Source organism: Rhodamnia argentea, chromosome 6, assembly GCF_020921035.1.
Source record: "Rhodamnia argentea isolate NSW1041297 chromosome 6, ASM2092103v1, whole genome shotgun sequence".
NCBI lineage: Eukaryota > Viridiplantae > Streptophyta > Magnoliopsida > Myrtales > Myrtaceae > Rhodamnia > Rhodamnia argentea.
Genome location: NC_063155.1, coordinates 25,944,320 through 25,971,828, shown reverse-complemented (window position 1 = coordinate 25,971,828; position 27,509 = coordinate 25,944,320). Strand labels below are relative to the sequence as shown.

Genomic DNA, 27,509 nt, shown 5'->3' with positions numbered 1-27,509 from the left:
ATGAAGGTACAAGGTCCCCATCGTTCACTTGCTTGGCCGAATACGATCTCGAAATAACTTAACGTAACGCATCAAAAGTTTTATCAGCATTAGGTAGGAGTTGTTGAGATGCATGGGTAAATTATGTTAGAGAAGTCCCCACATCGAAGAATTAACATGGTGGGTATTGATTAGTATATCCTAATTGATCCCGCAATTCATTGACTTAGATTTTTGAGTGAAAGCTGGTTTACCTAGATATATTAAACTCGAACTTGTGCTCCCCGATAGCGATCTAGACTTCTGTTGTTGCGCTCCCAACGAGATAGTATCGAGTTGATAGCTTGATATTCAAACTCACAATATGAGGGAGAGATTGTTGAGATAAATGTAAGATGGTGTTGGAACCTATTCCTCAAATTTTTTGAAATCTGAAACTTACCATATATATCTTAAAATTAGACGTGTGAATTTTTCGATTCTCGATTCCATCGTGAAACTATGTTCACTCTTAGCATTAGGCATAGACACAATTAAAAGTTGCTCGATGTGGAGCCTAAAAATCTAACAGGTAAAGATGTAGAACAGTGTCCCTCTTGCCATTAGTGGGAATTCACAACCATCAGTTTGCCTTGGGAAAAAAACCTGAACCACGAACTGGGTTGAGTTGACTCTTTCAATCAAGACCAGAAGATTCGGTGGTTTTGCGCCTAATTTGTTTTGGTTTGTGACGGCATCGCGCTTCCCCATATGTACAGAGAACAATAATTATACGAATATGTCCCTCGTCGACTTTTAAGATGTTGGACCCCCCAAAAAAAAAACTTTTAGGACGTTTAACACGTTTTTGAATTTTAGCCTAATTTACAGTATCATCTTTAGATTTTTAATTTATTCAATATGATTCCTGAACTTTTAGTAAATATTCAGTTTAGTCCCCATATAGTATGAATATTATCCATTAATTTATGCTAACGGGATTTCCTGATTTAGTTTCTACTTCAATAAGTTTAAATGGTGAACAAAAAAAAAAAAAAAACGTCTATCCAACTCAAATTCGGATATAACATTGAACATGTACCGAAAGTCGACGATGGTATTGATTAAATTAAAATTTTAGGAATTACATTATATATTAGATCAAAATTCGTGGAATATTCATGTCGATTTTTACGACATGTATTACATATGCAATTCATTCAATGCAAAGGTAAAAGCCATGGAGCACCCAACACCGACCAGGTCACAGGCAAAGTGCGCATTGCCTTAACTCCCAACCAACACAGTGCAAAAATGCAACCGACATTTCTGACGCTCCCTCGTCCCCATCACTGAAACGTGTCGCTCCCCATCGAATCTTTCCGATCCCCCCCCCGGGAAAAATCCCATTATTCTTTGTTCCTCTTCTTCGGTTGCAAATGCAAAGCGACCCGAAGGAGAAAAGGAGAGGAGGCGCAGAGAGTCCGCGTTTATTTATTCTCTGTTCCTGGGCGAACGGTCCGGGAGTTGAATTGTCCTCCTCTTCTTCTCCCACTGTCTCGCCCAGTTCGGTGGCCTGAAATTCTCGGCGTAAATTTCGCTGTCTGCAAGTGGGGAGTCCACTTCGTTCCACGGAATAAGTAAATGAATTGTAATGGAGAAAGAACCGAGGGGCTTGAGAGTCACTCTTAACTTTGCTTGCGATCGAGAAAAGATGAGAACAACCCGCAGAGGTTGATCGAGTTGATGGGTACCCGAGAGTTGTCTTTCTTGAAAGCCCAAGTGAATTTGTTTGGTAGAGGATTGCTCAACCCGTTCCTGCGCGGAAACATGTCCGGGGTCGTGGCCTCTTTCTGGGTCTTGCTCTCCAACTTCTTGCTCTTCGTCTTTGGATCAGTGGGCGGATACATCTCCAGGTTCGTTCTCGGTTGGTTCTTTTTTTTTGGTGAGTTCTCGAAGTAGGTAATGGTTGAGATAGTTTGTATTAAACTTTGGCCCTTTTTTTGTGTGTTTAGATTTCAAGCAGCTGAAAAGTCCGAGAAGAACGAAGAAAGTTCCTGTTTTGCTGGTTCACAGGAAGACGATGGGATGGATTCGGAGAGTGGAGAGATTGAAAACAGAGAGCACAATGAAAATGTTATTGGAAGTGATGGAGACGAAGAGGGCTCTGTTCTTGTGGAAACTGCGTCGAGCATGTATCAGTTCTGTACTGGGAGAGACATCAGCGGATTTGTGGAGCAACCAGAAATCATGAGTTTCGCTGTCCAAGAGGTGCATGTGGATTCAAGCGATGATTACACAATCCTTAGTAAAGATATTGATGCTGGAAATTGTGGCAGCAAAGAGTTTGGTGAAGAGGAGACTGAAGTTCAAGAGCAAATAGAGGATTCTCTTGAGAAATATGGCTCTGTTCAAAGCAACGCAATGGATGAAGTCCTTGGTGACAAGGTAAGGGAACAATTGATGGATCACCAGCTTACCGGAAAGGCAGAGGTTCTTGAATCAGAAGATGATTTTTTGGATGACGATGCTTTTCTCGATGAAGAGGAAATGATTTTGGATGATATCTCGTCTCAAGCTGATCAAGTTGATCCAGAGTTAGAATCGGTTTGCTCAGATGATGGAATTGCTTTTGGGGCTGATTCAGCCAATACTTTCGATGACCGTGGACAACAGCACTTGGAAAATTCCGAGGTCGACGCTGCCGTAGACTTGAATGGAGATGGAAGAATTCCAAGTTCCGAAGAAGATGAAATGCTCAGTGAAACTACATTAGACGCAGAAGCAGCCTTCGTTGCAGATCAACCTAGTGATAGTGAAACGGAATCTGATGAGGACTACATAGAAGTTAAGTTGCAGAAAACGAATTTCTCCAACATGAATGGGTTGTCCTGCAAAAATTCAGTCGAGGACAATCACAAAGGGGAGGATCCGGCATATGACGACATGGAACCAACAACGGCTAATTCAGAAAATTCCCCAGAACTTGGGCATTTTCCAGGGAATTTATCAGCTTCGGATTCCGATGATAACTGGGACTGGGGGCATGATGACATAGTAGAGCAGCTAAAGATGGAGCTTAAAAATGTCAGGACCGGAGGACTACCCACGATCTTAGAAGAGTCCGAGACGGAGTCTCCAACGATGGTGGGGGACGACGATCTCAAGCTGAAGCCGCTGAAGATCGATCAGAAGCTGGAGCCCAAAGATCTGCTTCAGGAGATTCAGAAAGTGTACAAGAGCTATGCCGAGAAAATACGGAAATTGGACATCTTGAACTACCAGACTCTACATGCTATCGGTAAGTTACTCGACAAAATCTTGATCCTTTCACTCTTGTTTTGCTACAGTTCCCATTCACATAGCAAACAGAACGGGAAAGAGCAAATATTAGCAGTAAGTCACTTTGATTAACCAGTTAATAATTCGGAAGAATCTCGATCCTTTCCCTCTGATTTTAGTACAGTTTTGTTGTTGATACGGTAGGCATGTACAGAGCAGAAGTAAATTTGATTGACCAGTTGATCATAGGATTGAATTTGATTCCTATATCTGCAGTTCCTGATTTTCTATTCTTGGGAATCTATGTGACAATAATGAGAAGCTAATAATGGAAGACTTTTGTCACTGGTGGGATCTGGTGACTTTTTTCCGACTCCGCAATGATCGCCTTTTTTTTCATATTTGAGGTGTAAAAATGGCGACTCTCTTGGCATGAACAAATCTAATTTTGATAAAGTAGGAGCTGAAAAGACCAAAGATGTGCAAATCCTGTGAGGAAGATCTTTTAAAAGAAGCATAGTGGACGGTGGGTCTCCATCCCCTGTTTTGAAATCTTTATTCCGTCTCTGAGTTCTTTCAAATGAACTGATGCTCGTGTAAAGCAGCAGCCCAATCTGCTGTCCACTCTTTAAACCACAAAAGCCACTAATTAGTTAGGAGTCCTTGCCACACACTCTCTCTCTCTCTCTCTCTCTCTCTCTCTCTCTCTCAAATGTCATTTTTCTTCTTTCCCCTCCATTAAATTTTCATGATTCACTTGAATTCCTCTTCATAATGATGCACCATCCTCGTGTAGCAACCTTAATCTTATCGACAGACATCTTGGTCGTAATTAGTATTGCTTGGCTGCAATTTTGACAAGAGGCTTTTTTACTAGTTTCTGGGTTTAGTTAAGATTGTGTCATGATGATCTGCAGGGCTACTCCAACTGAAAGATCCGCTCAACTCGAATACGAACCGTAAAGCCCTCTTCTTGCAGAACTGGACAAACAGATTGAGGAGGCCCAAGGTCGACTCCATGGCGGAGTCCATGGTCGCGTTACACGGCGACCTCGAGATGGTTTATGTAGGACACGCTTGCCTCTCGTGGGGGATCCTTCAGTGGCAGTACGGGAAAGCCCGGGAGTTGAGAGAGTTTGATCACGGAGGGTTTCGCCGTTACAATCAAGTAGCAGGTGAGTTCCAACTGCTCCGAGTGCTTCTCCAGAGATTTATAGAGGACGAGCCATTTCAAGGGCCGAGGATCGAGTATTACGTCAAGAACAGATGCGTCCTGCGTGGCCTCCTCCAGGTGCCAGCCATAAGAGGTAAATTAGAGAATGTGTACCAAACATAACCGAGCCATTCCATGCCTGAATACTGAGCTGAAATCCTTTAGAAGGTTTGGTTAGGTGTGTTGAATGGAGAAACCGACAATAAATTGGAGCAAAATCAAGTTTCAAAACTGATGAAAACCAACTAAACCGCATTCCATTTGGTTCAACAGGGATCTCAGTTTCATTGCCTATACGTAAAAATCGAAATTTGCATGTAAGACTGACAGATTACTAGCTAAGTAACTATTGAACTATTGCAATATGCAGAGGACAGCTCCAGGGATAACAAGGGAAAAGCGGCTGAGGAGGATGCGGTCTCAATCGAGACACTGGTAGAGATCATAGAGGAATCTATGCGAGTATTTTGGGACTTCATCCGTGCCGACAGATATGAACCCGATGGAGGTTTAAAGCAAAGTCAGCTCGACCAACAGGACTCGGCTGATTCGGTACTTATGACAGCTCTCAGGACTCTACTCCAAAAGGTTCGTTGTATTCTGCACACGGGGGCATTTCACATACTTAACGTACATTTCTAACATATCAACTCAGCTAACCGAATCTCTTTCGCTTGCAGAAGGAAAGAAGGCTCAAGGACATAGTGAGGAGCGGGAACTGCATAGTGAAGAGGTTCCAAAAGCCTCGGGACCGGCTGGATCCCTCGATTCTGTTCGCTCAGGTCGAACTGAGACTGGTGTCGAGAGTTCTGAGCATGCGGAGGGTTGCGAGAGATCAGTTAGCGTGGTGTGGTGATAAGTTGGACAGGATCGACATCATTAGCAGGAAGATCTACGTGGAACCGTCTTTTTTGCTCTTCCCCTGTTGAGAGAGGAGGGCGACGTTTTTGCCGCGAGGGTTTCGGTCGCAGACCGGTGACATTCTACAGAAAAAAAAAGAACAGGATTAGGAACATAGGGTGGGACTAGATTGCTGTGTTGCTGGTAGCTATTTTGTGTACCATCAGGATGTATTTTGCACGGTCCCTGGGTTGCACACATGCATCTTTCTCACACTCGTGTAATAGTTAGTGATGTATGTAGAAATAATGATAAAGATGCCAAATCCAATGTACAAAGATGGAAGGGAGAGGGTGGTGCTGTGATGAGTCGTCCGCATTTTCTCGCGTCGCGGTCGGGTCTTCTCGTGCCGTGTTTAGAATTGTCATCCGTCGCTGCCCCTCCCCTCGATAAAGGAAAGATGAAATAAGAATGGAAGAATTGGTAGCAAAGCAACTCCTTTTTCACCTCGCTACTCGCTCTTCGGTCGAGAGGGCCATTTCTCAGGACGAGCTGACTAGTGTTGTTTTACTAGTAAAGCCAGTTTCGATCGACCCTTCTAAGAGATTGATTGAGTGGTCAAACGTTTGTTTCCAACGTGATGTGATGAGTTTCACATTTCTTCGTTCAAAGGGATCTTAGGATCTCGCGCGCCACTTGCTTGGATCCGTAGGGATTAGTCGAGTTGCAAGATTCAAACAACTCTGTATTGTGAAAAGAGAAGCCAATTTCGGCCAGAAAGCAAGAAGGAAAGAACAAATTTCTGAAAACTGAAGGGTTTCTTGGTAAGTAGAGATGAATATCCTTTATAATGCAAAAGGTCCCGAATTCCATGCGCATTCCACCAGACTTTTCGGCATAAAAGCACTGTGAACATTGTTAGGCATGTTGAACTCATTGCGCGATTTAGTATGCCAATTAAAGCAATGGACCGCAAGTGAATGCCGAACATGGCATGCTTCGACGTTCACTCGAAGCCCGTCATATTGCTCTTCTTCTGCACATTAAGTCAAAACCCTCAACCATCTCGTCTTCCTCGAAGTCTAACCGTAACCAGAGTCCATAACCTCGGCTGTCCTGGTCCATAGAGCACGTGTTGTCTATCATTCAATACATAAAAAAGTCAACACACATGCGTCGTCGCATCGGAAGAAGCTAAGACATTTTTTTCTTTTTCTAGATCAATGGCCAATCGGATGTCCCCGACGAATGGCATGCCGACATGTGGGCGAGTGAAGACTACAAGTGAAAAACTAGGTATAATAATAAGCAACGCTATGCGGGCTGTGAGAATGGGGACCATCCCATGCTTGCCCACATGATTTTATCGTTTATTTGCCATAATCTTTTTCCGCATATTGACTACTTCCTAGAAATTTTGATTGATATGAGGGAGAAGCTAAGTTAGAAGTCCGTGAAATGGGCCAGGCTCAGGCCCAGTGAGCTAAATCCATCCAGTAGGCAATGCAGGCCCATGTCATCCACCAACGCATTGCCGTCAGATGCAAAGACGAAGAGTTCATTCCCAGCCGTCGGATCTAGGGCGTCTGTCCATCATCGCTGAGCGAGAGGCTCTCTCATATATCTGCAAACCCTAGCGCACACCGCGACCCCTCTCTGCTGCAACTGGAAGCCGAACTCTCTGCAAAACCCTAAAGGTAATAAAGAGGGAAGAAAAAAAAAAAATGGTGCAGCGTCTCACGTATCGGAAGCGGCACAGCTACGCCACCAAGTCGAACCAGCACAGGGTCGTCAAAACCCCAGGTAATCTCCTCCATTTCCTCTCCTTCCTTTTGTTTTGTTTTGGGTTGTCGTCTCGCGCTGAGAGTTTGATTCGTTCGGGACTGTGAGTTTGAATGGAGTTGCTTGTGATTTTGGGAATGTAGGTGGGAAGCTAGTGTATCAGACCACCAAGAAGAGAGCCAGTGGCCCCAAATGTCCCGTTACTGGCAAGAGGATTCAAGGGGTGCGCTTTCTCTCCCCTTCCTCTTCTTCATTTTCCAATGAACTAATTAGTTTATTGTTGAAATTAGCTGCGGACAGTTTGTATGTAGAGAGGATTTTGTGTTGTGGTACTATGTTTGGGATGATTGTGGTGCACTTGCTGTTACTGTCGGATCAAATTGATGCTCTCGCGAGGTGTTTCTTTGCGTATACGGTCTCTCGACTTAGGGACATTCTTATTGCTAGGTGGGAGTATTGTGGCTGGTTGAGTCGAAAGTGTTTAGTGTGCATCTAGAAGTTCGTTTCGACCATGGATTTTTCCTGGTTTGGTGCTGGGATTACCGAGACCATGGGAGCTGCCATTTGATTAATAAGGCGTGTAGACAATGAGGAAAATGCGAACGCCTGGATCAGGCTGTTGATTATACGTGCTTGACGCAGTTCTGAACTGTTGCATTCTCTACGAGCTGGTGTTACTGGCGAGAGCTCTATGCTCTGGAAATCATTGGCAATGTTTTACCTGATACCATTATTCATGGGTTGTACTTGATCTAGATTCTTGTTCAATGAGGGTGAAGCTGGTGCTTTTAGAAATTCATTCCTTCAATTTGCATCTGTGGTAGTCTAATTTCCTGCTTGCTTTTAAGTCTCGTGTCTTGTAAACATTGTCGATGATTTGTTCAGATAGTCGTCATGTGTTGGGGTCCCTTATGTCACATTCATGGTAGGCCTTGATCATTTGCACAGATTCCTCATTTGAGACCAGCTGAATATAAGAGGTCGAGATTATCGAGAAATCGTCGTACTGTGAACCGTGCCTACGGTGGTGTATTGTCAGGAGGAGCTGTTCGTGAGAGGTCTTTATTCTAACCCCATATCAGTGGATCTTTTTTTTTTTTGGAAATTATCTTCGAAGTTGTGCTTAGGAATGCTTATCTGAGTTTGAATGTTTTTTTTAGGATTATCCGGGCCTTTTTGGTGGAAGAGCAAAAGATTGTGAAGAAGGTGTTGAAGATTCAGAAGGCTAAGGAAAAGCTAGCCTCCAAGAGCTGAGATTTGTAAAACCACAGTGAGTTTGGCGCTTTTGAGAGTAATTTTGGCTTTGAATTCTTGGTAGTAATATGAGTTGCTGGGTTCAAATTTGCTTCTTGGGCTTCTTGGAACATCATATGTAGCGCTCCTTTCATCACTTTGTCGACAAGTCAACTACTTGAATTTTGTCTTTTCCATTTGAATGCTTGCTGATGGCACTGAAAACATCATTTATGATATTCATGATGTAATATTAGATCACGGTTTGACATATTGGTTCAGTTGGAGCTTGGATATCCTTGAGGGTATCTTCCAGTTCGTTTGTGCAATCTGTTCAAAATCTATTATCAACTAAGGAGAATGCATAGCCTCATCTTAAAGTCCGTTAAAATTTAGGTTTCATTCAGAGTATATCCAGAATCTGCTTATTAGTTCAGCTTTCTTTTCTTAGACTCAAGCCCAATTACATCAATTTGTACTTGAGGAGACCCTCAAATCATATTTTAAAGTAAAACTATGTTGCATGACTTATTTTCCCATGAAGTAATGGAGCGATTTACATCAGAAGAAGCTGATTGTCATGCATTTCCTACCCAAAGGAAGACGATCTTTCACTGGTTGAGTTTTGTGTTTCATCACAATGTCATTTGGTTGTACGGATAAGTGGAGCGACAAATCGTGAGATAGATTATGTGCATTTCGCATGAACTGTCGTCTAATGTGTGGAGAGTTTAATATTGTCTTGTGGGAATAATCAATATGCTGAAGTATAATAAAAAGAGGGTGGTTTGGGATGATTTGAAATCTTTCTGCTTGGGAATAGTTCCATTTGCAGAAGATGCACAGGTAGACTTCTGGAAATAGGGTCCCAAGCTAGTTATGATGGCCGCGATTTGTTATGACTATGTCGGGAAACAATACACAATGTAGTATGACTGTCGGGAAACAATACAACAAATCATGCTGCGTAGACTTGTATTCTAGTTTCGACCAAAAAAAAAAAAAAAGACTTGCATTCTAGACCTTTTGAGTTCGGAAGAACTTAGCCTTAAATTTGGCAGCCAGCTCGTCATGAGGTGGGAGATTGTCTCTCATCAAAGGGTGTGCCTTCAACTCATCCACCCAAGAGAAGAACAATGCATTGCTCTCTGGTCGGTGATCTTTCCAATGGCCTCTTCAAAGGCTTGGCAGTTGCAGGCATTTGTACCGACCACTATGCCTAAAAAGCTCAAGTTCTCACCATTGAAGGATGGAGATTTCATGGGAAGTCCCTCTGAATGCCCTCCTCGAGCACCCTCAGTAGGTCGATGAGGTCTTCTCGTGCCTTAGCTTGATCCTTCCCTTTGGTCTTGAGCGATTGCTCGCCTCGTGCTTCTTATGACAGAAATCGTGGTTATTGAGTTTTTGAGTCATGCGATTAGAGAGTAAAGTTCCCAGTACTTTGGTTAGAATCATTAGAGCTTGTGTTTTCCTTTGGTGATTGCCGGATTTAGCCTACCGCTGATCGTAGAAGTCTGCCCAAAAGCGGATTGGCCACCTGGTGTAGGGATCCTCAGGGAGGAGTTTGGGGCTGTGGCTCCAGTACTCGTCGATGTATTCGAGGATGAGAAGCGACTCGCAGATCAGATGACCATCGTGCTTTCTGGTGGACGGGGTTGGAGCGGAGCAGCAAGTCACTCTTGTTCGTCAAGTCTACCTGCACGTGCGCGAAAGCAATGCCCTGAAGTTTTGAGGGCGAGCTCGACCCGCTTGCAGTAGCAACTTCCAAACGTCCCTAGCAATACAACCTCGCTACTCTCTCCCATCTCTCTCTCTCGGTGTGTTATGCCTAGAGCAGATGCAGCAATTTATATTCTGAGCGAACTCTTCCTTCTAAGGTGAAAAAAAAACCAGGTGATACAAATTTGATTCGGTCAAAGCTCAAAAGTGATGGTGGGATAGGATAAAAGACTATTCAGTTTAAAAAAAATTGTAGATTTGGTGGGAAACTGAGCTGGAATAGAGTTTCACAGGTCAGAAGACTTTGAAAAAATTTTGAAAAAATTTCAAATGAGGGTCTGAAATGTTTTCATTATTTCAAAGAAGGGCCTTCATTTTATATTCTATTGGTAGAGGATTACGACTGAAGCTAAAAACAAACGGTTGCTTGGATAGCATGTCGAAGACCAAAGACTTCTGGTTTGTTGATTGGACAAGAAAATCTTATCAGAACCATGGCTCGGTAAATTAATGGAGGGAAGGGTGGCGAGCTTTCGTTTGCTCTTTTCGTTCACCTGCATGTGGACTTTGGTCTTAAATGAGTACATAAACACAACACATTGCAGAATCAGTTTGCAAATTGGTTTTCCAATCGTCATTTCGAGAAACTGAAAAATTGAAAAAGGAAAATCTCCGCGTTTCGTTGTGGATTTCAGACTCCTAATGCTATGCTTCATCAAGAAACCTCTCAGGCACACCTACTGAAGAAATTACTCCAAGCCGAAGTGAAGCACCGCTCCATCAGAAGCGAGCTTGACGACGACGCCCGCCAATCCTCGACATTCTTCTGCGCCGCCATCTGTCCTCCATTCGCTCCGATCCTCTGCACGGGCCCTGTTTGTAGACTGACGAATGAGAAGGCCCGATCTCCGAGCATCGAGGAAGGAACGTCGAATGCGGCGGAAGCGAGGTCAAGTGTTCCGTCACCGGGCGCTGATAGTGATGCCGACGAACGGGTTTCGTCGGAAGAACGCATGAACATGTCTTTCGGACTTTGGCTAGGAATGTGATGATCTGATGGAGGTTGGGTTGCTGTCGAGGGAGAGAGGCAGAGTGAATGGGAGAGGGCTTTTTGAGTAGTGGACTTGGGCTTCTTGAATATCCTGCATATGGCCCATAACTCCTGCAAACCTCCCCCATAAACATAAAAATTCAATTAGCAAAAACTGAGTTTATGCCATAAACCGACCTGAGTTTGATAACTTCATCTTCTAATGTACGGAGCGCTCGTGTCGGATTGGATTAGTCATGAGAATTTGTCGGAAAAAGGAGAGAAGGCAACGAACACAACAAGAGCACCTCAAGGGAAAAAACAATAACTTACATGGGTGGGGAGGCTCTTCTTTGATGGGAGTGAGGTTGCTGCTAAATCAGAGAGAGAAGGCAGCCGGAACTCGTGCATCATCCAGTCGGTCTTCACCCCTTTCCCGGCTCTGCCTCTGTAGAACACGAGCGATTTCTTCAAACCTATTATATTACCGCGGCGCTTCGTGCTGCCACCGATGCTGGCATTGTCGTCGAGCTGATGAGACGTGGAGTAAATGGGTCGATCGGTGCCCGTGGCTTTCCAAAAGCCGCCTCCGGTCACCCTGTTGGGCCTCGCGCTGTTTCTGTATTTCCTGTCCCTAGGGCAGTAGAAGTACCACTCCTTCTCCCCGAGAGTCGTGGCCAACTCTACAATGGAAAAAAAAACAATTGCAGAGGAACAGGTCAGTTTCCAATCTAGTCACAGAAAAGTCAAGCATCCATGGAGTGTTGAGTTGCAGACAGTGTCCAGGAAAGACTAACAACTAAAATTTTCTTCAAGTAGAAACTCGAGATTATGGCGAATATGATCCGAAACAAAAGCAAAACCCTTGGTCTTTTTAAACCGTGACCATCATGTCTTTGAACGAGTTCACTGACGTACTAAATCCGGTCGTTCGGACATGCATGCAAATGATCAAACTCTATCTTACTTGGGAGATCCCACGGATCGTGTTTGTAGATGTCAAGTTGCTTGATGATCTCAACGCAGATGGCTTGCTTCTGAACCTTCCTCCTCAGGTAAAACCCCACAAGCTCCTCATCCGTGGGGTGGAACCTGAACCCCGGCATTATCAACTCCTCCGTCGTCTCGCCTCCGTTTCTCTCCTCCATCTTTTCTCTCTCTTTAGACTGACTCTGAAGGAAAGATACGAAAGCCGATGCGAGAACTTCAAGCTGCGGTTTCCGGAAACCCTAGAAGTTATGTTGAAAAAAAATGAGGAACACTAAACCAGTAGGTCAAGTTTGAAGAAGTGAAGCTTCACCTATGTGAAGTACAAAAAATCTGAAAATACAACTAAGTGTTCACTGACCGAGGACCGAAGGATGAGCCGCCAATCGTGGTGGGGGTGTGTGACTTTGAGAAGCAAGTTGTTTTTGCGAGGAACGTGGTGGATCCTCCGATTCCGTGAAGCTCTCAAGCTAAGCAAGTGAAGAGGGAACTACTACCAAGAAATTTACTGTCTTCTTTTAAAAGAATCTGAAATTTTCCTTTTCATTTTTTTTTCTTTTTGGTGAGTAATTCTAATTGATGCATCAAAGAGCATTTAATCCTCTAATAGTTTGATTTGAAGGCCAATCTCATAGAGCCATCCTCTAGACGAGCATTTCGTGGAAGGCCCGTTAAAAGAGAATACGTATTGTGAAATTTTTCAAGGCGCGTCAGCTTAATAAGTCCTCAAGAACGCAACCTTGTCCATTTTGTCATGTCGAAGAAAAACGAATAAGTGTTCACAACATTACACACCACATGATGAGGTTTCAAGGCAGATTGGCAATTTTTCCGGCCCCAAAAAAAGATCGAGAAAGCAAGCATTTTCATCTCGCGGCATCAAGTCGTCACTTCTCTTATAACGAAATTTGCTAGGAGCCGGCCCGATTCTACATTCAAATTTAAATGGGTGCAAGGAAACGAAGAGGACCCATTAATTGTTGCCTCCCTCTAAATCAATTCATCAGGCAAGGGGCTTGTCTGGTCTGGTCCAAATTGAGGAATCTCAAGAACTGCAACATCAATGTGTTATGGGGATAAGGAAACAAAAGCTTTGAAAAAAAGGAAAAAAAAAAGAGCAGGGTCAGCTCGAGACGAGCTCTGCTCAATTGATTATTTTAAGGTTTTCCGGATCATGGGAATCAGGAAATTGCAGTTTCTATTCCATTCCTCCAAGCTTCTATTCCACTGGACTGTCTGGTTTGGAAATGCATTTAAAATTGGTCGGAAGATGCCATCGACATTGAGAGAAACCGTGCATTATATCTTTGCTTGTGTTGGACTTTATTGCAAAGATTCGTTGACCTTAATGAATTGCATTGATCGTTGCAACGAAGGTCCTCTTGGGTTTCCTAAATAGAGCAAAAATAGTCAGGGGCTAATTACCATTTGGATTTGTCGTTTTTTGACTTTCTCTTTTTTTTTTTCACGAGGGACATAAAAAAGAAGGATAATTTATGCAGAAGAGTAGGTTCCAAATGGTGCAGATAGTCAATGTCATTACAGGGTAGTCAAGAAAAAGGAGCCCGTGTCACGAAATTGCCAAACAGGCCAAAGTGAGGATGAAGGGAAACTGAGTTATATCCATATCCCATTGCCACTCTAAAAAATGTTTGGGAAGTTTGAGGAGAGAATCCAAGATTGCGTTTAGGGTCCTCTTTGGTTCGGCTTTGCCAAAGCTCTTTTGGGGGGCGGCCCCAAGGCCTTTAGGTAAATGCAAATGGTGTTTAACAAATTTCTTGGAGAGTTTTGAAAAAAATATAATCATTTCCAAAGGCTTTTAGCTTAAGACAAGTGTGGAGGTGCTTTGAAATGTTCCATTTTCAAAATGCAATTTTTTTTTCCCCTTCCAACTTAATCAATTTTGGGCTAGAAACCTTGAGAATTCCGGAATGCAAGCCAATCTGGCATTTGTCAACCATGCCTGGGGTTGCGCAACCCTCGCCTGGGTTGGGTGACCTTAGGCGATGCTAGCCGACGGTTAGATTTGGCTACCGACTAACTATGGCGGCCGAATCCGTTGGCAAATAGCTTGAGAGTTTTTTTAAGAAAAAAATTAGCAAAAGTCCATTAGAAAGTGTAGTTTTTACTAAACGACATTTAAATCAAAGTTGCTTCACAATGTGTTGTTAAAATATACTTTACCAAATGCTAGTTGCATTTTGAGAAACCCATTTAACCCAAAAGCGTTTGCATTTTCCCAAAAAGGCTTTCCCCCAAAGTGGAACCAAACTCATTAGGCTCTATCACCAATAATTTCCAAATATCCAACGGTTTGTTATTGTGGAAATCGATTCTGTAAATCGTCATGAGCAATCCTGGAAATTTCTGAATTCACGTTAGATGCATTTTCTTGAAGAAGGCTAGTGCATTTTTCTAAATAATTCGGGTTGCTAAGTTGAGTTATGCCAAGTAAATCTAATAGAATTAAGTCCCTATGTCACGCACTTACGAGTTGCCAACCAGTATGAACAGGCGAAAGATCAGTAGGGATCTGTTTTGATAAAATCATCATAATCCAACAATGTTTTTTTTAACTTTTTTGCCGCAGAACAAGGCAAATGAGGTCCCTGGCATCAAAAGTCTTAAATTTTGGGTGCATTTGTGTACCAAAAAATGCATTAATTGAAAAGCATTTTTCAAATAATAATTGATCGTATCGCTTATAAAACTGAATCTAACGAGAAATACATTCATCGTCCATAAAAATATTTAAACACAAATTGTTATTGGTGATAAAAAAATATTTTCCATCGATTAATTATTTCAAATGATAATTTTTAGTTAAATATTTTTTGAATCATTCATTTTCTGCAACACAAACGGACACATTTTTATGTGGGAAGGGGGATGAAGAAGAAGGTTTCCTGTGGGAAGATAACATGTAAGAGATCATGCATTACATCTCGCTTGTGTTCAACTTGATTACAGAGAGTACGTGAACTGTCCCAGTGAGACATAGTAGTGACAGACATGGTTTTCGTCTTTGTCGCCTGCGAATATCGCCAGCAAGTAAAGCACATATAATCATGTCATGATCTCACTAGCTGTTACAGGACACATAAATCAGCTCATGTATACAACTGTAGATATGATATCTACGTAAACACCCGACACCTGAATGGCTTCAGCGCTTTCTTGCCGAGGAAACATGGAAGCCTACATTTCAGCTCTTTGCATAAACTACCGAGTCCTTTTTCACGGCTAACCTGCTCTGCATTAGTTGGCTACAATGTTGCCTTGCTCCACATAATGACTTAGTTTTTCACAGAAAGAAGGAAATGAATAGAAGTTGCCAATGGAGCACTTAAGAGGAAACGGCGCGAAGAAATTATATGGCTTCACGGTCTTAAGAAGAAAACTCTATCAACTCGTCTGCAACAATTCCTTTATATCGTATCCTTGCAGCTATAGAAGAAGAACGGCCCAGGAAAACAGTTTTAGCATGTCGAAAAAGACGGAACAGGCCACTTAAAACATCAGAGCCACAGCAAGCATACATGTGCAGTACAGACATAAATGTGTTACCTGAAGGAAGGTAAGAAGTAGAATGACTCCTGAATTCCAGAGAGAATGGATCGTGATGGGTGTGACGAGGTTGCGAGTCTGAGCATAGGAAAATCCTAAAGCCATCCCTGTCACACCATGTACATAACTTAAGAGAGCAAGATGAAGGAGATTGAGGAAAGTGATACTGATCATATTTGAGGACCAATGGTACCATTTCTTTTGGCCATAGCATAGAATATCAAATCACTACCTAGAACAAAGAGTTGAGGAAACTCTCCAGGAGTGAGGTGTGCAAGCGCAAACACAGCAGCACTTATTAGGACAGCCACTGGAGTAGGAACCCTGTGGAAGAAGCGAGGGCAGTTCAAAGTTAAAATTACTTCCACAATAAAGAGAATAAATGTTTAGTTTGATTAATTTTGCACCTGAAAAAACGAGCATAAGAAATGCTTGTGAACTAGCAAGAAATCATGCATCATTATATAAAAATAACCACAGAAGTAAGGAGAGATTTAACAAAATAAGGATGAACTGTTAACAGACAAACCAGAAGAAAACACAAAATTAGACAATCAGAACTAAGAAGAGACATGGCCATTTCCACTTTGACACATAAGCAAGCATTATTGAGCTTTTAGTCACATGAATGATGAGAAGTTTCAGAGATGATAGGACCATAAAATTTAAAAGAAAAAAAAGAGAGGCAAGCTCTATATTCTATAATCTAACAAACTACATGCAAACCCTGTACATATTTTTGCATGGGTACATACCGAACAGAAAACTAATAAGATTTGGCCCAACAAACTTTCCAAGGTACTTCACCAGCCACGGTGAAACTTGTTAGGACCACAATGCATGAGACATTACTGTTAGCTAAATACAACACGCGTCTCTCCACTAGACTGGGAAAAACCCACCTGAGTCTTTTTAGGAATGTGTTAACGAGCATCTTCAGCTGCAAATCTCATACTCATTCTGCCTTTGCTGTTATAGACCCTTAAGTTGCCACACCAGCAGTATGAAGCTTTACAAATGATTTTCTGCACGGCCCTCTACAATGATATTTAAAGTGGTGACTTTTAATTTATAGGAATTCTTTGCGTGCGACTTTTTTTTCGAAGGGAAACAGAACGAGATAGAAATGATGACAGCGTAACACACAAAAAATCCAAGAATCCAAGTCCTACGCCTTAAGTATATAAAAAAAAAAAAAAGTTGTTCCTCCTCCTCTGTGGCATGATTGTCTCACAACACATGATCTCTCATGAAACTCAAAGAGAACTGAGAAATGAATACAGAACATAGAACAAGTTATGGAATTGCAAAACCAAAATACAGTACTTTCAAAGAATAAAACAAGGTAATAAGGATTGAGAAGCAATACCATTTTGTTAGGGACACCATAAAAAATCCTCGGAATATGGTCTCTTCAAGGAATGGAGCAAGGACGGCCGTGATTCCCAACAGGCAAGCGGTGCTACAGAATTGAATGAAATTAGCAAATTCCCAAAGTGCATTAAGGAATCTACCAGTTTATTCTGAAAGTACCTGACACTTGATGAACCAATCAACGGAAGCAAGCGAACCAAAGCATCCGTCTGAAACCATGTATACATGGATGCACCAACTCTCAAATTAAAAAGGAACGTGACTGGAAGGAGAGACCAAGAACTTATGAAGAAGGTCAACCAATTTTTCTCACATTAATGAACCTTAATATAAGAGGTTCCTTTCGATTAAGTTATCTAATGGAGGAAACAAAGCTAACTTATCCACACTCTAGCATGGTATACTTAAACTTGATCTGCAAGTATATTGTCCTCTGCATCTTGATACATATTATTTGCAAAAAAAAAAAGGTTTATTCAGATTCTAACCTCTCTTTGAGGGGTCTCTCCACTAAACAAGGACAGAGCATACCCTGTTACTGCTATAGCAAGTAGGGCACCAATAAGACCAATTACAGCCCACAAGAGCCAACCTCTCTGTAAATTAAAAGGCTCCTTCAAATCTGAAGCAGCAACATAAATGCCAGTCAGTATTCACCTCCGAGGACATGTATTAGAGACTCAGAAAAGTAGTAAAGCTTCAAAAAATAAATCCAATGTACAAGTGGTCAGGCATGGCTGTTTGTTTAATCAGTGAATCTAAGCCTTGTAACATCAGATAATAGATGAAGATGACGGATGCCCGCAGTGTATCTTGGAACAATACCATAGCGGAAAAGATCTTCAGGAACCGGTTGAAAGGTCCGAGTGATGCCATAAAGAACTCCAAGTACTGCTGCAGTTGTAATACTGCCAAACCAAAATATTTAAAAGTAAACCTCCAAACCACATTTGTAATTAACAACAACAAAAAATTCACGTTTGATTCGGCCCTCTTATGCAAAACAAGAGCATGGATCGGATACTCTGACAAGCAAGACTAAATGAAAGTAATTTTCTCTCATGTTTTGGAAACAGAATGGTTGATGATGCCAATTTATCAGTCAATGGGCTCAATTATTTCCATGAATTATTCATCCCCTTTATCATAAAGACAATTGCAAGCATGATCGCTAGAGCACCACAAACACGCAGAGATCGTGAAATATTCATCACGACATTTGTTTTTCCCTTATCTCCTTTTATCATCTCACTAACAGTTACCAGAAACAAAAGGATCACAAAGAACGAATCTGTACCTTTGATCGAGAAAGAGAATTTCTGCTTTCTCATCTAAGCTCAGCTCCTCGAGGCGAAGTCCGAGATAAGGTATCGCCGCAGCCTCCACCAATCCTGTCAAAACAAAACTGCCTGGGGAAAAAGATCAAATTCACTTTCCTACCAGCTCCTGCAACATTTTATCAACTGTATCATAGAACAGAAAATTCTTGCACTCTAGAGCAAAGTTCAATTGACCGAATGAACTAGTGAAAAACATAAATTTGGTATTAATGATACCTCTACCAATGTCTGGCTTATATCCCAGCATACAAAGGAACCAATAAAGCCACAATCTCATAAAAGACAAACGAAAAAAACAGAGCAGACACCTTACTCCACAGGCGAGCGAGGTGAGAGAAACAGTCTGCCATTGCCACGGCACGTCCCACCGCTTAAGTATTGGCCAGTCCGAACCACTTCCCTGCGCAGAAACCAAAACATGAGGATTTTCACCGCTTGTCGCAAACTGGAACGGAATCGGAAACTTACACTCCGCAGTCTTATTACCTCTTCTCGAGAACTGCCTCCGGGCTCGTCTCTGGCATCCTGAGAGCGAACCGGAGAGAGCCTCTTGCGGTCCGAGAGTCCGTTCCGATGACGGCGAGGAGAGAGGAAGAGGCGAGAGTTGGCGAGGAACGAGCGGGTTTGGTTGAGCCGAGATGGCTCCGGACAGTTGGAGAAGAAACGGAGTGGAGATTGAGCCAATGAGCTGAGAATAACCATCGAGGCCATTTCGAGGTGGAGGCTCTTCTGGGGCACGTCGCTGACGCTGAGCTTTGAGGATAAGGCTTTGAGTTGCGGAAATCGCCGGTGGTAGAGGAAGAAGAAGCAGCAGCAGCAGGAGGGGCGTCGGTTTCGGGCCTCCATTTATCATGGGCCGGACCAAAAGTTGGAGTCCGATTAGATTGAATTGAACTTCAATTTTGCTTACTCTCGGATTTCGCCTTTTAAATCAGTGGATTTATGCAATCAAGTCCTTGTGCCAAAATTTGGAGGGACAGGGAATGAAGAGACAAAGGCGATCGGAGTAGCAGTGGCAGAAGACATAAGCACCGGGGCTCCCCTTGTCGACGGCGGCTTCGACCACCGCATTTCCCTTTTATGGTGGATTGAAGTTCTTCCGTCTATCGAACCTTCGATTCCTTATTGTTACAAAATGCGTGAAAGCTTATTGAATTTGATGCAAAAATGTAGACGATTCAATTTACCTCCCCCTTTCACCAACAAGTGCGAAAGAGCATTTGTTATCAAGATCCTTATAATTATTATTAATGCCGTGTTAACATATGCCTCAAAGGCATTTCTCAAACATATTTAATTAAAGAAAGTTCAATTTTTTTCAACACCCCGATTATAACTCTGCCCGAAAAAGATTTTCGACTGTCACGATTCTCACTCAATTTAGTTAAGGACATTCTCCGGAAAGAAAATGTCTCTCTCGTTGTTGCTATTTTAGTTTCATTAGCAGACTTGATCTTGAATCTAGCTAGATGCGAACTTTCACGGGGTAAAAAGAGCTCGAAGGTCGACTTTTTCATGGATTTGGAAAAGATAAGTCATAGAAGCTCGACACGACCCGATTGGGCACAAACCGAGCTTCACTCGACCAAAAGGACAAACGTTGGCTTGGCTCGAGCCCCGTCAATGATGTTAGACATTCATTACCAAACGACCCACGACCGTGATAGCTCTAGAAAACAACGTGCTTCCGCTGGGAAAGCAAGAACCGGCGGCGCCAGCCCTCGTCCATCTTCAAATCAAGCACATCCCTTTGGCTAATTGTTTTTTGACTTTCCATTCGTCTGCAGTAAAATGTTTTCGATTTGTTCTCAGGGCTTTGTTAAGGACGTTAAATAAAAAGAAAAATTTGTCTTTTTTAAGCTACTGATTTTTCATGTGAAGACACTTACTCGACGATCGTTATAACCAGATGATGCGAGAAAAGGGAGAAAAAGATTTGTCCGTCCTCCAAAGCTACGGTCTGTACTGCCCCTGCGGTGCACTGCACACGCTCCCCTCCTACCTAGCCTTCAAGAACCGAAACCTCTTCTGTCCCGATAAGCCTAACCCCCCGCCGCCGCCGCGGCTGGATACCTGTCATAACTTCAAAAGCAATACCCAACTGCCCAACCCATTTCCCTTCGTATTCTCCCCCTCGAGTTAAAAGAGACCTTGAAAGATCTCCGAATCTCAGAAGCTACTCGGACGCTCATCCGCAATGGCGGCGCTCGCTCGCATCACCCACAAAGCCCACCTCCCGTTTCCCGCCTCCACGACGACCACCACCCCCAGCAAGCCGCGCGCCGCCAGAATCTGCATGTCTCTCCAGGAGAACGGCCCCTCCCTCGCCGTCGTCGGCGTCACCGGCGCCGTCGGCCAGGAGTTCCTCTCCGTCCTCTCCGACCGCGACTTCCCCTACCGTTCCATCAAGATGCTCGCCTCCAAGCGCTCCGCTGGCAAGCACATGACCTTCCAGGACCGGGACTACGTCGTCGAGGAGCTCAAAGTTGATAGCTTTGAGGGCGTCGACATCGCTCTGTTCAGTGCGGGCGGCTCGATAAGCAAGGAGTTCGGGCCCATCGCCGTCGAGAAGGGGACGATCGTGGTGGACAATAGCTCCGCCTTCAGGATGGTCGAGGGCGTGCCTTTGGTCATACCCGAGGTGAATCCTGAAGCCATGGAGGGTGTTAGGCTCGGGACGGGAAAGGGGGCTCTCATTGCGAACCCCAATTGCTCGACCATCATTTGCTTGATGGCTGCCACACCGCTGCATCGGAGCGCCAAGGTGAGGCAAAACTCTTGTTTTCAACTTGAGTGCGGGGGACGTGTCACCTGAAAGTTTTGATCTTCTGCATTGTTTTTGAGTTCTAGGTGTACAGGAAGTTGTGGTTTGCATTGTGAGGGTACTGCATTTGGTGTCTTGATATTGTTTTTCTAGCCGTGAGGCAGAGTAGATGTGTGTGAATGCCCTCTTATCTTCAAAGACAGGAATAAAGGAGCTTTGAGCGAGGAAATCGTTGGGTACCTAAATGAATTTGATGTCATGGAGATTGTTATTAGTCTTGGTAGAATTTATAATTTCAAATGGTTGTTTATTAGCTAAGACGAAGCATGATGATTGCTGCTCGTCGTGTGCTAATGTCCCCTTTTCAAATTGAAGGGTACATGGCATAAGTAGTATAATTCTGCTCATGCCTTTGAGGTTTGTATAGCAGTATATCCCTACATATCAGGCTATGCCTAGAAGGGGAATAAGACTGATATTGTTCGTGGCCTGTTGCAGGTGATTCGCATGGTTGTTAGCACGTACCAAGCAGCTAGTGGTGCTGGAGCTGCTGCAATGGAAGAGCTTGAGCTTCAGACGCGTGAGGTCATCTGTTTTTACGGAACTGCTCTTAATCGTTGCAGTGCATACATATACCCATGTCCTCTGGGAATTTACCTTCTCTTGTTCTGTCATCAGGTTCTTGAGGGGAAGCCACCAACTTGTAAAATCTTTGGGCAACAGGTTCAGACGACATGTTTTCTATTATTGGAATTACTTTGTGCTCCATTTGGTTGCTGGGATCATTTCGTTAAGAGCTGTTTCTCGATTTTGTAGTATGCCTTCAATTTGTTCTCTCACAATGCTCCTGTTCTCTCGAATGGGTACAACGAAGAGGAAATGAAACTCGTGAAGGAAACTAGAAAAATCTGGGTAAGTGCTTGACCCAGTCCTTTTGTAGGTATTTCAGTTGATCATAAACATTTATTGTCCTCTTCATAGTAGTTAACAGTAGAAAATGCTATCAAGAATGGCATTCACTTCATTCTAACATAATTTTTCTTCCAACCAATTACCTTGTAGAATGACTCAAATGTCAAAGTGACTGCTACTTGCATACGAGTTCCGGTCATGCGTGCTCACGCTGAGAGCGTTAATCTCCAGTTTGAGAATCCACTAGATGAGGTAAGTTTCATATTCAGAGTAGTTTAACCACTGAGTCCCATGTTAGGCACAATGCAGCATGAGTTTGGCTTTACAAGGCTGGATTTGTTATAATGATCATTTTTGTGCGAGGATAAGAAGTTCTTGTCACCTATTCTGTTGATGGAAGCTATTCAAGAAAATTGACCGTTGGATAATTAACTTCTTAAAGCACCTAGTCTATGTTTACAAACTATGACATGGAGTTATGTGTGTGAACATCATTTAGATTATTTGAAGGGAAGAAGAGGAGGTGAGAACTCCTAATAAGTTAGCATAAATGCTCAAGTTTGCAGGTCATTGTTAAAAAACCCCTCTTTGACATCACATGCATCATCCCGGCAGGAAACCTCCGGTGTGGTAGGGCTATTTCATACAACTTGCATGTGTTAAGCATATATCTAGTGTTTCTTCTGAGCCAAAATTCTTCTTTTGTTTTGTCTTATTCTTTTACTCTACATGACAGTATCTTGCTTTTACATTTGATATTGGGGCCAGCAATTTGATTCAAGATGTATGATTAAGCCGAATAAACAAAATTACACTTTCTTCATTCCCATTTTTACATCGTCATCTAGAAACTACTGAAAATCTGTTTGTTAAGAATATGCAGTTTGTGACCCAAGGAAGTTCTACTCAAGCGGAATATATTAGTGTTAACAATAACACTTAAGTTAGGATAGTAATTTTCCGAGATTGCGGGGCTTTCAGTACTAGTTATGGATATTCTTCGAAATATGCTACTTTTACATTCTTCTTTCCAATTGAGTCATGTATCTCTTTTGGCTCATTGATATTCATCGGTGATCGGCTTAGAGATGAACAGCTCGTATACTCACGAATGACTTGATTGTGTTCATTTTTGCTAAAAGCTATTTTGGCACATTCAAAAAGCCAGCATTAGATCAAAGTTCATCCAATTAGTAAGATTTCCTTACGTATGTGTCTATAGTACTTTTAAGTCAGGATTTGGCTACATCAGTTAATTTACATATATTAATTGTACTTGAGACTGTTTTGGGTGAGTTCAGGTCACACATGGCAGTAATTCAGCATTTTCTACTCTGACAGATGCACGCCAAGATTTAAAATATTCTTTGTAACAATGTTGGACTTGTAATACAAAGCAATTCTTGTAACGGTTTGGTAACTAATTCCAATTTGCAAATTTTCAATTGTCTCCTTCAGTCACACTAAGCTGAATTCTGCACATTCTCTTAGTCTTTGGTTATAACCATATCAAGTATGCATATATTGTGTGCTCATGGCTTCTCCCTGTAAAATGAGGAGCTAGATTCAAGCTTGAATCAGGAGTTCTTCTGACATTGTAACTTATTCTAGCAAACGAGGTTATTCAGGACTAGGGCGCTAACCTCTTCCATATTCGTGGGGAGTTTCTTGAGTTGACTTAGTCGTTCATGGTTCATACTCACGTCTATTTCTTACGCAGGAGACCGCAAAGGATATACTCAAGAATGCTCCTGGTGTTGTAGTTATCGATGATCGGGCAGCCAATCACTTCCCTACACCATTGGAGGTGTCGAATAAAGATGATGTTGCAGTTGGGAGGATACGTCGCGACGTTTCGCAAGACGGGAATTATGGGTGAGTTGGTTTTGCGTCAGTTACTCTTTTGCAAATTCATCTCATTTTTTTGTTGCTGTCCCAATTTTCTTAGAGTTGAGTCCTCAACTGGCAAACTCTGTACAGGTTGGATATCTTTGTCTGCGGTGATCAAATACGCAAGGGAGCAGCACTCAATGCCGTTCAAATTGCTGAGTTGCTCTTATAATTTGGCTTTCACAAGGCTTTAGATCTTTGGTTTTTCAAGTACTCAGGTGGAAATTTTTCCATGCGACATGTCACCATCGTGAGAGTGCTGTTCATTCTTAGAGTGGAGTAGAATGAGCAGGAGGAGGAGTTTGATCTTGCTCAGTACGAACAGATAGGCTCATTAGATGGTATTTAAAAGCTCCCTTTGGGAATTTTTGCTGTCACTGGCCTGGTTGTTTATTTGGAATTCTTGTCAACCTTGAGTTCTAAAAGCTATATTTTGTCATTCGCCTGTCGGCTGCATATTCTTAACGGGCACCTCGTGCTTGGTAATCAACAACCTTCTTGTTCCTCCTTTTGCTCCTCTTTTAGCCCTAGCTGGTTGTCATCCGGAGTATTCATACATTGACAAGCATTCTGGGTATGTTTCCCCCTGTTATTATGAATCTTTGTACTTTTCAGGCAGTTTATGCTACTGCATGGATTTCAAGGTTAGTGTGCTAAATGCCTACACTTATTCGCGAGAATTGACAATAATACGGTCACATGAGTCCCCCTCAGAGTGAGATGATTTTCCCTCATTAGCTGATTCGTTGGATAGGGTTGACGATTTAGGATCCAAGGTGAAATATGATCACATATGATTCGCCGGTTCGGACACAACGTGAAAGACGGATTATATATGATTTGAGCACAAGGCAGTTTATTGCGAGAAATATGATTCCAGCAAGATAGGAATAGTTCCTCTTGAAAGGTTAGAGATAATGTGATAACAAGGCAAGACGGATTGAATTGGAGATGAATCTTCCACGAAGAAATGACAAAAGTATCTTATTTTACACTCAAAACAGCAAAGAAATATGGGTACGATCTGCATCTTCATCACCTGTAATTTAATCTGCGAAGCTGAGTAGCTCGCTCGGCGGATAAAAGAATGTTCCAGATCTCGATTTCTTGAGGTTGCCAGTTTTGCAAGAAAGCTTCAAATGGGGGTACACTTCTTGAGGTTGCCAGTTATGCAAGAAAGCTTCAAATGGGGGGACACGAACAGATGCTGGCGTTGCGACGAACTCCTTCTATCCCTTGAAATGGAAATCTCCCCTTGGACATCTCCTATGTTCCATTCTTCTTTCAGCATAAGAGTTGGTTAAGAGAAGATAGGAATAGATACAAATTGAGAGAGGGTACCATTTGGGCAGCCCATTCTTTTAACTTAACCCTCGTACAACTTAGGACAACCAAAGCAAGGGATCTCAAGCTTTCCAGAGTATTTCCATTATCCAAAAAAAAATTCATACAGTAGTAGAACAGTGAGACCGAAGATACAGCTCACAGCAGTATATATACACCAACTATATCAGAAAAGTGGCACCATAGAGGCGGAAAACATGGAACAACTCGTTACAAAACAAAGCGCCTGGATCAGGAAATTTCAATCATCCTTGTACTCCTTAGTCGGCCGCGCCTCAAAGCCGCCACCTTTTCTCTTCTCTAATGTGTATGGCATATAGGTGCCAAGAATTCTATCCCATACGATGAAAAATGGCTGCGAGAAGTTGTACTTGCTACCGTATAGTTGGTGGTGGACATCATGATAAGCTGTGTTGTTCTTGAAGAAAACATGAAATAGATTCCCGGGAAGCCACAAACCACAGTGGTCATCAACAGTTTTTATGGTGGCGAAAGAGAAGAAGAAAATGGATGCTCGAGGGGTCATCCCAGAAAACAGGAAAGACAATGCACCCCCGATTGTGTCCAGAAGAAGCCCCTCCAAGGGATGATTGTAGAGAGCTCCAAAGGCATAGGGCACAACGAGCCGGTGATGTTGAGAATGGATGTGCTTATAGAGGAACTTGTTGTGGTGCATATATCTATGCATGAAGTATTGCCAAGTATCCAATACCACCATTGCAGTGATAAATTGCCTTGCTAACACAATCACGGAATTGTTCGAACCTGCAGAAGCGCCTGCATCATCTCCAGTAACCTACACCATCTCAAAATGACGAGACAATCAGAAACTATCCAACTATGGAAATGTTTTTGTAAAGAGGTAAACATCTTATAAACCATGAACAAATCAAATAAACTGAGCACGGAACTGGGAGAACAAACTACACAACTTGTGTCGGAACTAACATGTGCCCATTCCATCTTAGAATCAGAATTCAATTCACATGGGAAATTGATAATAGCCAATGAAGCGATATCTCTGCAGAAAGGGGATTTACTTCCTTTTCCGGACTCCAATAACCAGAAGCAACCTATTAAATGACATGAGCACTGCCACTCACGGCAATGACGAGTGCATAAGATTTGCACTACACTAGTCAGGCACAAATGCATGATTAATCTGTTACTGCAGCAACAAGCTGTACTTTACAGCTTTCACGTTGATGGAAATCTGACAAGCCTTTATACTAATAACTTTCTTTGTCAATCACGTTACAAGAACCAACGTCTCAGATCATACGCTATGTTCACATGTATGTAAGTCAAGAGAAAATAGAAAGGACGACATTTCATTGTGGATTATTTGTGTCAGTATCAAGCATGATCGAAACAAATTACGGCAGAAACAAGACCCGTCATTTCCAATCATCTTTAAGTTCCTTGACCTATCAGATTTTGCTTATAGGCGATAAAGAATAAAGCAAGCATTCACAACCGAATAAGGCAAATGAAGAACAAATTATTAATAGCTCGCAGAGGAAAGGACAATCTCAAAGTAGACATCATCCGCCAGATTTAGGCAAAACCAATACTCCCCAAGCCTATAACATACCTCGGAAGATGTCTAAACAAAAAGATTCACAAGGTGGCAGGCAAACGTATGCACAACCTCTCTCAGGGTCTAGAGCCAGCACATGCCGACAGAAAATAAAGAACAGAACAAGCAGGTGACACGACCACAATCATCCCTGAGAATTCCCTAGTAAGACACCTCAAGCTAACAAAAACTCTCAATCAATCGAATTAACCAATCGCAGGCGACTAACAACGAATTCACCAAACGATAAAGCTCCCTTCTTTTCCTGCAAAACCCACATACCGTGAACAAGAGGATGGCAACGACAGCCTGAACCGCCTGTTGGAGAAAAACCCCTTTGACCACCGTCCCTTTGGACACCAAATTCTTGTCGTCCTCCTCCTTCTTCGAGTGCAACCGGTAATTCTCGAACGATCCCAGCGGAATATATATCCCGGAATACACCCAATACACTATGATCGGAACAAACGTCCCCAGCAACTCATCCGACGGAGCAAAGCCCATGTTTTTTTTTTTTTTAAACCCCTCGAAGAAAATCGCGAGCTAGACGCAAAATCACAGAGATCGCATGAGAGGAAACCTGGCCTTCAAGACAACAAAGACGACGACGTCCCACTCCCCGCCGAACCCCCTCTGTCCTGGATCTCGATGAAGAACTCTCCCCCTTCCTAATATAGAGACGACAAGGTCGGCAA

At 42.7% G+C, this 27,509-nt stretch overlaps 6 protein-coding genes and 1 pseudogene across 8 annotated transcripts; 3 read left to right on the top strand and 4 right to left on the bottom strand.

Annotated features, from left to right (window-relative positions):
* Positions 1–1,206: 1,206 nt before the first annotated feature.
* On the top strand, positions 1,207–5,662 carry LOC115755372. Its single transcript, XM_030694743.2, has 5 exons — positions 1,207–1,874; positions 1,974–3,259; positions 4,158–4,547; positions 4,824–5,041; positions 5,134–5,662. The coding sequence occupies exons 1-5, from the start codon at positions 1,705–1,707 to the stop codon at positions 5,380–5,382; spliced, it is 2,313 nt and encodes a 770-aa protein (XP_030550603.1). The 5' UTR covers positions 1,207–1,704; the 3' UTR covers positions 5,383–5,662.
* Positions 5,663–6,928: 1,266 nt separating this feature from the next.
* Positions 6,929–8,579, top strand: LOC115755472 (60S ribosomal protein L34). The gene is made up of 4 exons (XM_030694887.2): positions 6,929–7,096; positions 7,219–7,298; positions 8,024–8,133; positions 8,236–8,579. Exons 1-4 carry the CDS (start codon positions 7,018–7,020, stop codon positions 8,327–8,329), a joined length of 363 nt encoding a protein of 120 aa, XP_030550747.1. The 5' UTR covers positions 6,929–7,017; the 3' UTR covers positions 8,330–8,579.
* Positions 8,580–9,325: 746 nt separating this feature from the next.
* On the bottom strand, positions 9,326–10,113 carry LOC125315641 (annotated as a pseudogene).
* Positions 10,114–10,754: 641 nt separating this feature from the next.
* On the bottom strand, positions 10,755–12,345 carry LOC115756306 (protein FEZ). The gene is made up of 3 exons (XM_030696021.2): positions 12,025–12,345; positions 11,391–11,740; positions 10,755–11,189 (listed from the first exon to the last, which is right to left on the bottom strand). The coding sequence occupies exons 1-3, from the start codon at positions 12,203–12,205 to the stop codon at positions 10,755–10,757; spliced, it is 966 nt and encodes a 321-aa protein (XP_030551881.1). The 5' UTR covers positions 12,206–12,345.
* Positions 12,346–15,252: 2,907 nt separating this feature from the next.
* Positions 15,253–19,388, bottom strand: LOC115755423. Of its 3 annotated transcripts, none has more exons than XM_048281257.1 (10): positions 18,812–19,387; positions 18,634–18,725; positions 18,283–18,390; positions 17,811–17,893; positions 17,474–17,607; positions 17,145–17,194; positions 16,981–17,073; positions 15,844–15,935; positions 15,612–15,712; positions 15,253–15,491 (listed from the first exon to the last, which is right to left on the bottom strand). In XM_048281257.1, the coding sequence occupies exons 1-10, from the start codon at positions 19,169–19,171 to the stop codon at positions 15,450–15,452; spliced, it is 1,155 nt and encodes a 384-aa protein (XP_048137214.1). In that variant the 5' UTR covers positions 19,172–19,387; the 3' UTR covers positions 15,253–15,449. The 3 variants fall into 3 exon arrangements, with proteins under 3 accessions (XP_048137214.1, XP_030550685.1, XP_048137215.1); XM_030694825.2 differs by having other exon boundaries at positions 15,612–15,718; positions 18,812–19,379; XM_048281258.1 differs by lacking the exons at positions 15,253–15,491; positions 15,612–15,712; positions 15,844–15,935 and adding an exon at positions 16,715–16,877 and having other exon boundaries at positions 18,812–19,388.
* Positions 19,389–20,347: 959 nt separating this feature from the next.
* On the top strand, positions 20,348–24,338 carry LOC115755431 (aspartate-semialdehyde dehydrogenase). The gene is made up of 7 exons (XM_030694837.2): positions 20,348–21,089; positions 21,588–21,674; positions 21,768–21,812; positions 21,906–22,001; positions 22,152–22,253; positions 23,722–23,876; positions 23,982–24,338. The coding sequence occupies exons 1-7, from the start codon at positions 20,523–20,525 to the stop codon at positions 24,061–24,063; spliced, it is 1,134 nt and encodes a 377-aa protein (XP_030550697.1). The 5' UTR covers positions 20,348–20,522; the 3' UTR covers positions 24,064–24,338.
* A 954-nt stretch (positions 24,339–25,292) lies between these two features.
* On the bottom strand, positions 25,293–27,494 carry LOC115755458 (sphinganine C4-monooxygenase 1-like). Its single transcript, XM_030694867.2, has 2 exons — positions 27,097–27,494; positions 25,293–26,031 (listed from the first exon to the last, which is right to left on the bottom strand). Exons 1-2 carry the CDS (start codon positions 27,316–27,318, stop codon positions 25,477–25,479), a joined length of 777 nt encoding a protein of 258 aa, XP_030550727.1. The 5' UTR covers positions 27,319–27,494; the 3' UTR covers positions 25,293–25,476.
* Between the last annotated feature and the right edge of the window lie 15 nt (positions 27,495–27,509).